The sequence below is a fragment of the Nyctereutes procyonoides genome, unplaced genomic scaffold, assembly GCF_905146905.1.
Source record: "Nyctereutes procyonoides isolate TBG_1078 unplaced genomic scaffold, NYPRO_anot_genome, whole genome shotgun sequence".
NCBI lineage: Eukaryota > Metazoa > Chordata > Mammalia > Carnivora > Canidae > Nyctereutes > Nyctereutes procyonoides.
Window position 1 is genome coordinate 22,986,073 of NW_026575048.1, and position 13,931 is coordinate 23,000,003.

General features: G+C 46.6%; 1 protein-coding gene across 1 annotated transcript in view; it reads right to left on the reverse strand.

Moving 5' to 3' along the window:
• ALK (ALK receptor tyrosine kinase) overlaps positions 1 to 13,931 on the reverse strand; it is a 690,816-nt gene that overhangs the window by 123,537 nt on the left and 553,348 nt on the right. The window contains exon 6 of the mRNA XM_055327701.1: positions 1,635 to 1,766. Within this exon, the coding sequence (XP_055183676.1) occupies positions 1,635 to 1,766 (132 nt within the window). The remainder of the gene's footprint in view (positions 1 to 1,634; positions 1,767 to 13,931) is intronic.

Below are 13,931 nucleotides of genomic sequence, written 5' to 3' on the forward strand. Positions count from 1 at the left end.
TTAGAAGCTTTACCCATTCCTAGTGGAATGTCAGATGGTGTAGCTACTTTGGAAAACAGCCTAGAAGTTTTTTAAAAGTTAAATACAGAGCTGACCCAGTAATTTACTCCTAGGTATATAATCCAAGAGAAACGAAAACATCTGTCCATATAAAATTCGTACACGAATGTGCAAAGAGGCATAATTCGTAATACCCAGAAGGTAGAAACAACTCACGTGCGCATCAACTGATGAATAGATGAACAAATGTGCTATTAGCCATACAATGAAATAGTATGTGGCAGTAAAAACGGAATGAAGTATTTCCATGTGACTTAACAGGGGTGGGCCTTGAAAACATTATGACAAGTGAAAGAAGTTAACAGCAAAAGAATACATAATGTATGATTCCATTGATATGAAATGCCCCAAATAGGTAAATCTATAGAAACAGAAAGTAGATTAGGAGTTAGTTGCTGAGGGCTAGTGCTAGTGGTTCGTGGGGGAGGGGGTGCAGGGGATGTGAGATTGGAGGGAAATGAGGAAAGATTACTAGGGGTTATCTTTGGAGTGATAAAAATGTTCTAAAATTGGATTGTAGTGATGGTGGCATGGCCCTGTGACCATACTAAACAACACCAAAGTGTGTACTTTAAATGGGTGAATTGTATGGTATGTGAATTATATTTCTAAAAGCTGTTAATAAAAAATAATAGATATGGTGGATGGATGCACCCATGGGGGAGTCTAGAGGAAGAGGAACTAACTATACTTGTTGGGGTGATACTTGTGGGAGGTTTCTCAGAAGTGTTGACTCTGGGGGATCCCTGGGTGGCGCAGCGGTTTGGCACCTGCCTTTGGCCCAGGGCGTGATCCTGGAGTCCCGGGATCGAGTCCCACGTCAGGCTCCCGGCATGGAGCCTGTTTCTCCCTCCTCCTGTCTCTCTCTCTCTCTCTCTCTCTCTCTCTCTCATAAATAAATAAATAAATCTTAAAAAAAGAAGTGTTGACTCTGGAGGTGAGTCTTTTTAAAATTTTTTTGATTATTTGAGAGAGAGAGAGAGAGTGAGAGAGAGAGGGGAGGTAGGGTGAGAGCATGGCAGAGGGAGAGGGAGAAGCAGATTCCCCACAGAGCAGGGACCCCAACACGGGGCTTGATCACAGGACCCTGAGATCATGACCTGAGCCAAAGGCAGGTGCTTAACTGACTGAGCCACCCAGGAGCCCTGGAGGTGAGTCTTGAAGGAGCAGATGTGACCAGAGAAGCAAAGCCATGGAGAGGTGGTCTGATACAGCTGGCACTGGGGTACATGGAAGCCTGGGAGGATGGGAGGGCCAGGTGGGTGGCGGAAGATAAGGCCCGGAGAGCAAGGGGAGTGTGGGCATACAGGGCTTCTAACGTCATGTTCCTAAATTAGGCTTTACCCTGTACATCTCTGTACCACGAGGATGCTGAGAGCATAGCTTACAAGATCTTGTTTGGTTCTTAACTTAACCCTGTCTCTTGAAAACTGTGTAGCTTTTGGAAGTCACCACTGAGAGGATACATGGTAAGGAAGGGTGTCCAAGCTCGCATGCCTGGAGCGATGGGGGCAAGGGGATGGAGGCACAGGCTGGGTTGGGGTGGGTGGGGCAGGGGGGCTGCATCTACTCACTGCACAGCTGGCCCTCGTCTTCTCCCTGGGTGCAGTCCTGGTGGAAGTCACAGGCCTGGCCTAGCTGGAGCACCGTCCCGTTCCAGCAGGTGAAGGAGCTCTGCAAGGCCATCTTGGAGCCTGGGGATGTTCCTGGAGAGCACACAGACACACATGCCATCGGTCAGTTTGGGTGGCTCTGTGGGAAGGCTCACGGAGAGCATCACTCTGCCCTGTCGCATTCCAAGGTCTGACTGAGATGCACACGTCTCAGTCTGGTTACACGCGGGACCAACACCAAGAGGCTGAGAGGAAGTCGAAGCCTTAACACCCCACCCCCTAGGCCACTGGAGGTTCCTCACTTTCTAGTGATGGCAAATAGCAGAGTGACCCTAGGTTTGGTCCACATTCCTTCAACGCTGTGGGTTCCTCAAGCCCTGGCTTCAATGTGCCCAGTGGAGAGCCTGTGGGTGGAGTCTCATCTCATCTGCACGCAGACAGCTCTACCCACAAGGTCAGATTTGAGGCCCAGTGTATCTCCCACGTGTGCCTGACTCCAGACTCGCCATGGGAGAGATGCTAGAAACCTGCAGCACTATTGTTAGACCAGCTATGTGATGCTGATCCTAGGCTTTGTCTGGCTCCCTGTCCCGCCATCTATGAAAGGAGGGATTCTGAAAATACTTCTGAGGTCCCTTCTGAAATTTGTATATAAACCATAAATCTCATATAAATCAGATTATCCAGTGGCAGAAGGGAGAAGGAGCAATTTAAAATGAACATATTAGTGGCTATTTCAGTGTCGAGAACAATGGGTTATGATGATGAATTCACCTGTGACCCCAGAGAACCAGGCTTACGTTAGCCTGCACCAGCCTGCCCTTCTAAACTGGGGCGTTTGCCTGGGGACCACCCAGCAGGGCCTGGGGTGTGTTTCTGAGTGTGCCTCCTGCCACCCAGCTGCTGGTTTGTGTGGGATGGGTGGAAACTCTGGCTCCTGTGGAGACAAGCAGGCAGGGCCCACCTGGGTCAATCCCTCAAGGCTGTTGGCCTTGTACTCTGTCCTCTTTTCTTTGCTTTCTCCCTGTGATGGCAGGTGTCTCAGCAGTCTCCCCACCCCCATCACACCCCCTCCATGCTCAGCTGGGTTGGGGAAAGTGTAAACCAGGACCCCACTTGGTCGAGTCCCGCAGACTTTCTTAGCTTCACATAAGGGGTGGGTTCTCCAACCCTGGCTATGAGATTAGACTCACTTTTCTTAGGTTTTAATTTGGTAAAAACTCCCAGGTGATTGTCATGTGGGACCCTGCAGCTTAGATCAACTTTACTAACTGAAATTCCACGATTTTCTGGTTCACTTCAGTTCCCACTGAAACTAACATCAAGTCCAGGCTGTTTACTTCTAGAATCCTCTGTGTAACTCAGCACATCTGGGTCGGTGAAGAGGCTTGGCAAGTCTTAACAGTGGGGAAATAGTTTCCCACTGTTTTCCCCAAAATAGTTTCCTAAGTGAGGAAACTGAGGCAGGGCAGCTGAGTGACTTTCTTAAGGCTAGTAAGTGGGGTGCAGACTCAGCCTGTCAGACTGCAAAGCTGCCCTCTCTAGTTCATGGGAGGGGAGCACTGGAAGTGGCCTTGGGCCCTCTTTCACAGGCCAGTCCAGGTAAGGCTCCATTTGTTAGGGGCTGGCACACGGGCATCAACAGTGTCCGATGGGCCCGGCCTGGCTGAGGATTCTGTGTAACTGCTGAGCATGGGAAACACATGCCCTGCTTCCGTCAGGGGATCACATCCAAACTTTTTAACCTGCTCTTCCAGGTTCTCTGTGCTCTGCGCCCCAATTTCCTTTTATATCTCACCTCACCAGACCTATGCTCGAGCCTTACTTGGTGTCAATTCCATACAACCTAGTTCTAGGACATGTATGCGTGGTCCCATCTTCGTCACCAGGTTGTCTGAGGGTCTAGCCAGTGCCTGGCCACTGGGAACATTCCTGAACAGCCTGCACACAAGCTTACCTGCCTGCAGTCACCCCCAGAATAACGGCCCCCCCATATAGCCATACCCTAATCCCCTAAACCTATGATTATTGTACTTTATGTGACAGAGGGACTTGGTGATATGACTAAGTGAAGGGTCTCTAGATGGAAAAGCATCTGGATTACCCAGGTGTGATCACAAGGGTTCTTAGAAGAAGATGGCAAGAAGGTCACAGAAGGAGGCAGGAGATGTGATCATGGAAGCAAGTCTGGAGAAATGTGAGGAAGGGGTCATGAGCTGGGGAATGCAGGCGGCCTCTAGAAGCAGGAAAAGGTGAGACAACTGACTGTCCCATGGAGCCTCTGGAAGGAGCTGGCCCTGCCGCCAATTCTGCTAGCCCCGTGAAACGTGACCCTATCCATCCCTGTGCCTCAAGACAGCCTACGGTGTTTCCTCCAAATCCCTTACGAATTCCAAGTGCGGGGGACCACACGATGGAGAGTCCCTCCACCTCTCTCAGTTCCAAATACTCAACTTTCAGCATCAAAATACACAAGGAAAGACAGGAGATATAACGCTCATTTTCAAAGGTAAAATGCGAAATTCATTTTATAGCTTTAATTGTGCGTGTGAATTTCCCACTTGTCAGTCATGGTGTCTTGGAAGGTGGGGACACGATGCTTCTAAGGAACCGGTGCTGGTCCCCAGAGAGTGCAGTCATCTCGCCCCTGGCAGAGCTGGAGGAGGGGTGTCCTCCCTGAAGCCCTGACTGAGGTGGATTTGCTGAGGGTGGCTGCAGACTTTGTCCCAGGAAGCAGGGGCACAGAGAGGACACCTGGCATCATATATGGCACACCTGCCACTTGCCAAGCACAGTGCCAGGCACTTTCCCTGCTTGTGCACTAAACCTTAAACCACCAGGACAGGGCGGCTCTGTCATTGCCACTTAATAGTGGGGAGTCCGCATTAAGTGCAGGTGGGGGGCAATGGCAGGCAAGTGGCCTCTATCTGGGTGCTGCTCCTGCGGGCAGACAGGTGTGTCCACCGCAGTTGGGGGGCCCTCCTGCTAGTGACTCTGCCTGTCCTTTCTGCCCCACCTTCAGGACAAAGACATTTATGATAATAAGAAAAATTCTTCATCTTTGCTTGGTGATTTCTAGTTTCCAAAACATTTTCTTTTTATGTCCTATATGTGACCATTACCTAGTTAGGACCTTATTACTGTCACTCCCAGCACTACCAAAGAAAACAAGCAAAATAAAAACATCTGTGAAGTCAGCCTCAACCTATGAAACAAATGAAAGTCGTGTTATGTTCACGTGTCATGATTAGGCCTTGTTTTTCACTGCCTGTTTTTGTGAACACATGTGTGTTTCACGCACCAATTACTTGTCATTCCCTGAATATGTCTCCTAATTTCTTTTACATTCCATCATTTGAAGAACACATGCCTATTGTCTAAAGTTTGAAACCAGGGTAAAAACAAAACAAAACAAAAACAATGCCCAGAATTCCACTGCCCAGAGGTCATCATTTAAAAAAAAATTAAATTAAATTTGTCAGCATGTAGTATAACACCCAGTGCTCATCTCATTGTGTGCCCTTTGTAATGCCTGTCCCCCAGTTACCCCATCCCCCACCCCGCCTCCCCCTCTTAACCCTTTGTTTGTTTTCCAGACTTAGGAGTTTCTCATGGTTTGTCTTCCTCTCTAATTTTTCCACACTCAGTTTCCTCCCTTCCCTTATGGTCCCTTTCACTATTTTGTATATTCCACATATGAGTAAAACCTTATGATAATTGTCTTTCTCTGATTGACTTACTTCACTCAGCATAATACCTTCCAGTTCCATCCACATCAATGCAAATGGTGGGTGTTTGTCGTTTCTAATGGCTGAGGAATATTCCATTGTATACATAAACCACATCTTCTTTATCCATTCATCTTTCGATGGACACCGAGGCTCCTTCCACAGTTTGGCTACTGTGGACATTGCTGCTAGAAACATCGGGGTGCAGGTGTCCCGGCGTTTCACCGCATCTGTATCTTTGGGGTAAATTCCGAACAGTGCAATTGCTGGGTCGTAGGGCAGGTCTATTTTCAACTCTTTGAGGAACCTCCACACAGGTTCCCAGAGTGGCTGCACCAGTTCACATTCCCACCAACAGTGTAAGAGTGTTCCCCTTTTGCCACATCCTATCCAACATTTGTGGTTTCCTGCCTTGTTAATTTTCCCCATTCTCACAGGTGTGAGGTGGTATCTCATTGTGGTTTTGATTTATATTTCCCTGACGGCAAGTGATGCGGAGCATTTTCTCATGTGCATGTTGGCCATGTCTATGTCTTCCTCTGTGAGATTTCTCTTCATGTCTTTTGCCCATTCCATGATTGGATTGTTTGTTCCTTTGGTGTTGAGTTTAATAAGTTCTTTATAGATCTTGGAAACTAGCCCTTTATCTGATATGTCACTTGCAAATATCTTCTCCCATTCTGTAGGTTGTCTTTGAGTTTTGTTGACTGTATCCTTTGCTGTGCAAAAGCTTCTTACCTTGATGAAGTCCCAATAGTTCATTTTTGCTTTTGTTTCTTTTGCCTTCGTGGATGTATCTTGCAAGAAGTTACTGTGGCCAAGTTCAAAAAGGGTGTTGCCTGAGTTCTCCTCTGGGATTTTGATGGAGTCTTGTCTCACATTTAGATCTTTCATCCATTTTGAGTTTATCTTTGTGTATGGTGCAAGAGAGTGGTCTAGTTTCATTCTTCTGCATGTGGATGTCCAATTTTCCCAGCACCATTTATTGAAGAGACTGTCTTTCTTCCAGTGGATAGTCTTTCCTCCTTTGCCGAATATTAGTTGACCATAAAGCTGAGGGTCCACTTCTGGATTCTCTATTCTGTGCCATTGATCTATGTGTCTGTTTTTGTGCCAGTATGGGGTGAGGCTATTATTTTTAACATCTTGATAGGTTTCTAGCTAGTGTTTTTGGCCTATGATTGCTTTCTTTCTTTCTTTCTTTCTTTCTTTCTTTCTTTCTTTCTTTCTTTCTTTCATCTTTTAAAGATTTTATTTATTCATGAGAGACGAGAGAGAGAGAGAGAGAGAGAGAGAGAGGCAGAGACATAGGCAGAGGGAGAAGCAGGCTCCTTGAGGAGAACCTGATGCAGGACTCGATCCCAAGATCCTGGGATCATACCCTGAGCCAAAGGCAGACACTCAACCACTAAGCCATGCAGGCACCCCTGGCCTATGGTTTCAAAGTGTGTATAGTTGTATCATATGTATATAGGCCTTAAAATAATTAGGGTTATATCACAAGATTTTCCCAAGGTTTAAAAATTCCCCATGAGAAAAAAATTTCCCATAAGGACACTTTTTAATGGCCACGATCTTTCATGATGTGTACCATCATTTATTTAAACATTATTCAATGACTGGATTGTTAGGCTGTTTATAATAACACTTCGAAAAATATCTTTGAGTATAAACCTTTGCCCGCATTTCAGATTATTTTCATAGGATAGATTCCCAGAAGTGGAATTACTGAATCAAAGAGTATAAACATTTTAAAGGCCCTTGATACATATTGCCAAATTGCTTTCTAGAAGTTAATCCAATTTACACTCTCACCAGCTGTGTTCATACATGCACGCTCCTCTTACTACATCCTGGCCAACCCTGAATATTATCATGGTTTTTATTTTTAACTCAGAGTATCTTCCTGCTGTTTTATTTGTATTTCTTTGATAGTGAGTGAGTCTGGATATGTTCCCATGTGTTACTAGCTTTATTTTACTCTTTTAGGGATTTGCCCACTTCCTTTTGCTGATTTATCTGTTGGGTTCTTCATGTTTTCCTATTGAAGTGTATGAGATTATTAACAAGGAGGTGAAACGATTGGTTATATGTTTGACAATTTCTCCCAGTATTCTATGTGTATTTTCATTCAGTTTATAATGCATCTTGAAACGAAGGAGTTCTAGACTTCTATGTAATCCAGAACTATTCATGTCTTCCTTGGTGATTGTGTCTTTGTCTTTTGTGCTTCCAGAGTTTTCTGTGTGGGGCTGGTAGGCAGTGCATGGGTTGTCCTTGGTAGTCATAGAGTTGTCCTGCCATTGCTAAAGCTGCTCTGGCTTTTGGGAGCATCCTCCACCAACTCACCATCTTTCAGCAACAGGGATCTAGATCTCCCCAGCCTGACTGCGACATCTTCATGGATCGTCCCATTCGCCCTCTTCCATGAAGCGTCCTTTTACTTGGGCTTCTATGGCACATCACTTCTTGCTGGAATGTGGTAGACATTCTGCTTGATGTTGTAATGAGCTGTTTATATGCCTGTCTTCCTCAGCAAACTAAATGACTTGAAGGGAAGCATCAAGTCTTATCTGCATGAGTCTCCAAAGTTGCCCTTGGCAAAGATCTCCCCGCCCCAATATTTGGGAGTTGAATTGAAACTATGTCTTATCTGTGGGAGGTATCCTTGTGTTCATTTTATAGTGGAGAATACAGAGGTTTGAAGTGCTTACATGGCTTGCCCAGGACTTTGACATCTTCTCTGTCCTTTGTACTGTGTCTGTCTGTGGGGTCCCCCTGGGTGATGAGGGTCCTCAGGAGCAGTGACAGTGGGTACAGAAGGGCAGGAAGTCAGTATCCTTCCCTGCGACCATAAACCTCAACAAAGGAGAGGTCCAGTGGCTGGAACGGTGTGCTGCTTTCACTCTCTGGATGCCCCAGAGTTTATCCCCAGGAGCTCTCTGCTGTACCGCTGCAGCCAGAGAAGCTGTCTCCTTAAGCCCTTCTTCTACCAATGCCTCCCCATCTCCCTCCCCTGGCTGGAGACTTCCAGGCTCCCTGGCATAGCCTCCTCCTCTGTACCACAGGGGATTTTATGCCCGTGAGAGATTCAATTAGATGGACGCTGGGTACTCTGATCTCTACTGCCAGCCCAAACTCAAAACTAATGAGGCGCAACAGAAAACAACCGCTCTGTCTTCCCAAGCTCTTCTCTTTATGGGGCCCATAAATTCCAAGGAGGAAAGTACCCTTGGTGAATGGTTTTAATCAAGGGCCTGAGTTTCCTAACAGCATCCCCTCCGTGGCTGTGAAGCCGTTGTTTCGGCTCTTGCAGTAGGGTGACCTGAGGCCCTGGATGGTCATAGCCCGCGGCCGAGCAGGGATGAGGGCCCTTCCGGATCCCTCCAGCCACGATGCCAGTGTTTCCTGGTAACCACTGAAATGCCAAATGCCAAATGCCCTAATCACAGAAAGGTTATGGAGAGTTGAGATCAAGCCACTGTGGGGAGAGCCGGTGCTTGAGGATCTTTTGTTAATAAGCGTCTTCCCTTCCGGGAATTTATTACCTTTGGACAGGCAGTTCTTCCCAGAATAGCATCTAAGGCTCCGGGGGTAGTAAATTGTCATCATCCCTTACCCTTGCAGAGCATTTTAACACCTTACCATGTGCCTTCCTAATCCTTCTTTGCTTGAACCTCATAAACAACTGGCAGAAAAATATTATTATCCCCATCTGATTAGTCAAAAGACTGAAGATTCGGGAGATTGAATAACGTAGAGAGAAATGCTTTCTAAACAGTAAGGCACAACAAAATGCAACCGTTTACTGGAAAGTGCCTTGCCTGAGGTCTCACTGCTAGCAAATCACAGGGGATGGGCTCAGAACTGAGTGACATGATCCCAGATGGAATCCCTCTCCTAGGATGCAGATTACATCACCTTCTGGGGCAGCTCCCTGACTGCCCATGGGAGTCACTTGGGAAGTTAGAAATACTGTTGATGTTCCGGCCCCACCTGGATCAGTGAAATCAGTCTCCCTGGAGGAAGGGTCCATGGGACTGGGGTTTTAGAAGCTTCCCGGGTGATTCTCATGGACCTAGGGTTGAGACCCACTTCCTTGGAGGGCTGGAGGATCTGTGTATCTTAGGTGGGTCCTGTATCTGCATGGTTCTCCAGGGCGCCCTGGTAAAGTGAGGGTGTAACTTCAAATCCAACCTCCGAGACCGCTTCCTTCCTTGACGTCCCGATTCTGGGGTTCTGGCAACGGCTGTTGGTGGCTCTAAGTTCCTAAGTTGATTTGATATAGTTAGTGTCATCTTTATTAATGCTAACCACTTAATGACTCTCCCCCTGAAGCCTGCTGCCCTGCTATGCATCTTTACTGAGCCGCTCACTTGCCCAGCAAGCTTCCCTTGGCTGCCTCATGCTGGCTTTTCCTGTCTCAGTCATCTGTCATCTGCACCCCGCTACATCTCTCCTGAAATAAACAGCATGCCACATTTGTTTGACCATTTATCTCCTCTGTGGGTGCAGTAGAAATGAGTTCAGATCTGCATCAGAGACGTGTGTACTCCAGGTCAGGTTATATGAGGCACTCTTCTGCACCATGCAGGACTTAGTGGGCTTGCTCCCCGGGAGTGACATCTTTTCCCTAATTGTGCTTTCAAAATAGAAACCCACACATGCTCCCCTCCTTCGGTGGAGTCTTGGAGATTTGATGCTATGAAATGGACACAACTCTCTTCACTCAAATTTCTTTTTTAAATGAATGTCAAATTTTAGGGCGGTTAATTAATTTTTAATTAAGGTGATTTATGTGGCATTAAAAAAGGCACATTTGTATCAGCTTTCAGGCCGTCTCCCACCTGCTTGCTCTTGCCTAACTGATGCCCCTCGTTAAAGGGGGAAAAATTGAGTGCTGTGTCAGCGACAAGGGGCTCTTGCTTTTAAATTAAAGAGAAGGGGAGATGACTTGTGGGAAGAGGCTGGCTTCTAGAGAGTGGGGAGGTCAGAAGTGGGGCTGCAGCTGGAGCCCAGAGGAGGCACCAAGCTCCTCACTGCCAGTGGAAACCTCAAATTTTCCAGAACAAGGAGAATCAAGTGCTCAAGTGGAAAGAAGCCCAGAGATGTGAAAATGGATGGTGGCACAGTGAGGGTGTAGTCAAACAGCATGCACAGATTAATAGTGCTGCCACCACGCTGGCATTAATGGGGGTGTTGAAAGGCCTGTGAACTGTGTAAATTATGCCTGGCAGAGACCAGTCCTGCTGAGGGCTTTGGGCTTCGTAAATTGTAGTTGGACAACTTCATTAAAGAACTGACATGTTGGGTTCATACTCAAAATGCAAACTGGTGGGGAGAGGGCCTGCATATGGAGGGCCCCAGTGGGCTGGGTGAGAAAGCAACCTGCTAGGAATCAGGAGAGCTGCTTGTACCACTAGGCCTCAGACTTCACGGGCAAATCACTTCTCTGGGCCTCAGTTTCCTTGTTTGTAGACCCTCTACAGCCACATTTGTGTTTACCATGGGCTTAGGCTACTGCATTGATGGTGTGTCCACAGAGCCTCTGCATCAAAGTCAGATGAACTCAGTAACTATGCTGCTTCCTGGGCCTCACTGTAGACCTGCAGAGTCAGAATTTCTAGGGGTGAGACTCTGGAACCAGCATTTTCCACAAGCTCCCTAGTTGACAACTGGTACACCAAAGTCTGAGAACCTCTGGTGTTGGAGAAATGAATAGATTTTCAGTTCTTTCTCCCCTTGGAAGAATCTTGAGTCTCCTGGCACCACCCACTCTCTCACCATGATGACTTCCTCCTTGGTCCAGGGTTCTCAGAGTTCCCTTCACACCCAGATTCTTGTCTTTGTTATCACTTTAGCAGGCCCAAAGCTAGTGGTATAAACTCTGACAGTTTATAGGGCTTTTCCCTTCTGTAGGGCGTGGATGCTATCTAATTCACAGGGGTTTCATAGGGATCAAGTGAAATTGCATCCATAAAACAATATGTGGCTTTCTTATGAACTAATTTCAGAGAGCATCTCAGGGAATTGGGGAGAATTGGCCATGAAGGGTGGGTGGGAAGGAATCAGTGAAGCAGTCGAACAGGCCCAATCTTAGGGTCAGACAGCACCTTTTGGAATTCCTCTTCCCAAGGAAGGGTCAACATCTACAGGGCCAGATTCTTTCAACAAAGTGATGATAGAAACAAACCCATTAGTAACTGCAACACAAATTAGCTATGAAAAATACTTGCAATAATGAATTTTCAAGATTATTTGTCTCTGGTCGCACTCCATCACTGGAGTTAACTTTCTGAGCCCAGCTCCCTTTAGGTCCTAATCTTCAGTCTTTGCTGGTTTCCATGGCATTCGAACCAAAGTGAGGCTCTGCACACCTGGCATAGCCCACGTTCCCAGCTTCACTTCCTTTACATTTTTAGCCAAATGCCACAACTTGCAGTTTCTTGAACATGCAGTAAGGGGTATAACCTTTGTGCAACCCTATTCTATTATCTAGAATCATCTCCATCTGAGAAATTCTTCCTAACTCATATGTCAGTTTCCCCAATTGCTTGTTGTTCCTCATTGAAGAGAGACACATATCTTCCCCTGGGGTATGCTGGTGATCGCTTCACATCTTAAACTGTGCACTCACCTCCCCTATTGGGTGATTATGTCTACATTGTTAGTTTCCCTTACTAAATTCTAAGTTCTTTGAGGCAGGGGGTCTGTCTTCCTTGTTTTAGCTCCTGGCAAGTGCCTGACACATAGCAAGCACTATGTTGAAGGAATGCATACTAGATCACCAAGTTTAAGCAGAAGAATAGGGTGGGTGGAATTTCCTTGCTTTCTGGAAATTGCTAATTCCTTTAGGCTGCACTGTAGACATCCCCTGGCCCCTCCCTTCAGTCTTTGGTTTATTGAGCAACTATGTTCAAGGCTTCTACTAAAAACCTGGCACTGGGGTTAGGAGTAGTGAATAGGGGATTACGTGGGTGACCTAGTTTGTCAGGTAGACTGCATGAGTTCTCTCTGAGGAGGTGATATTTGAGCTGACACTGAAGGATCATGTATAAAGGCTCTGGAGGAGTAAGAACAGCAATGCCAAGGTTGAGAGAGGTTGCTTATGATCTAGAAACAGAGCAAAGGCCAGTGTGGCTTGAAGGGTCACCAAGGGTCAGGAGGGCCATGGGGGAGGAAGTCAGAGGCCCAATCAGACAGGACCTTGCAGGGTATGGAGGGATATGGATTTTGCTTAGGGAGTTCAGACAAGTCTCAAGTTATTTGAAAACAATTTGATTAGTTTTCTTAAAAGATCATTCCAAGCAAATTAGAGAGAAGAGCTTGGAGAGGCAACAGAAGTGGGAAAACCAGTTTGCAGGCCACTAAAACTGACCAAGCAAGTGAGGAAGGCAGCCTGCATGAGACTGATGATGGTGGAGCTGGAGAGAAGTCAGTGATGTGAGTTTCATGTTGGACGTTTCCCTGACAGGGCAGGCTGATGGCCTGGAGGTATGCAAGGGGGAGACAGAGGGGACACCAAGGATGGCAGTAGGATGAAACCATGGCTGCCAGCTGATTTGACAGAGCCACTGAGGGTTTGCTTCAAGATCCCCATTCCTCAGACAAAGTCAGTCTCCATATAAGCTCAGGAAGAAGCATAAAGATTCCTGTAGGCCAGTGGTAGAAAAGCCGAATGTGCTTTGTTTTCATGGCTGAGCTCTCCTAAGAAATTAAAAATTTTCTCATCCCTCTGTAGCCTCAACAGAACCTTGATTTTGTTGCATGGCCCTTTCCCCAAGGTTTCTCTATGCGACATTTATCTTCATTGCTTTGCTGAAAAAGACCCGGCAATAATTTTATTTTTAATATTATAAATGACCTCTGTGCACATTTACCATTAATCTCCCTGAAAAGCGGTGATATTTAACCATTCTGCACCACAGCTCCCCATATAATATGTCGTTCTCTCTTCTTGTTTGTTCAGTAAACAATGAACAATTCCAGTCATGCCTTGGAGAATTAGTCCTAATCACAAACAAATTACAGCTACAACTGAGACCAAAAGGGGGACAGTGCAGGTAGCATGGTAGAGAAGGCTGCTTGGAACAGAGAGGAGAGGCGAGTAGGGATCATGCAGAGGGAGGGATCAGCAGTCTTAATGGGGGGAATGGCCTTCGGAGGTGACAACTCTACTGAAGGGAGCTGGGTGGATTCCACCCCTTGAAGACAGATGGGAGGTCATCTTGCCTCCATTCGATCCATGGAAGGTGTAGTGGAAGGGATGGCTGCTTGACGAAGAGACAAGAGAACCATTGGGTGCTGACCCAGATATCAATCATTGTAATAATAACTACTACCCCTCACTCTTTATTGAGTGCCTGTCACCTCCTAGGTGTTGTCTTAAAGGCTTTATATACTGGGACCCATGGATTTGTAAAAACATTCCCAAGGTCATAGAGGCAGGATTTTATGTCCACCTAGCACTGAAGCCCATGCTCTTAATTGGCATGCTAGACTCGCCAGGTGGAAAGGCCATGTTAGAAGC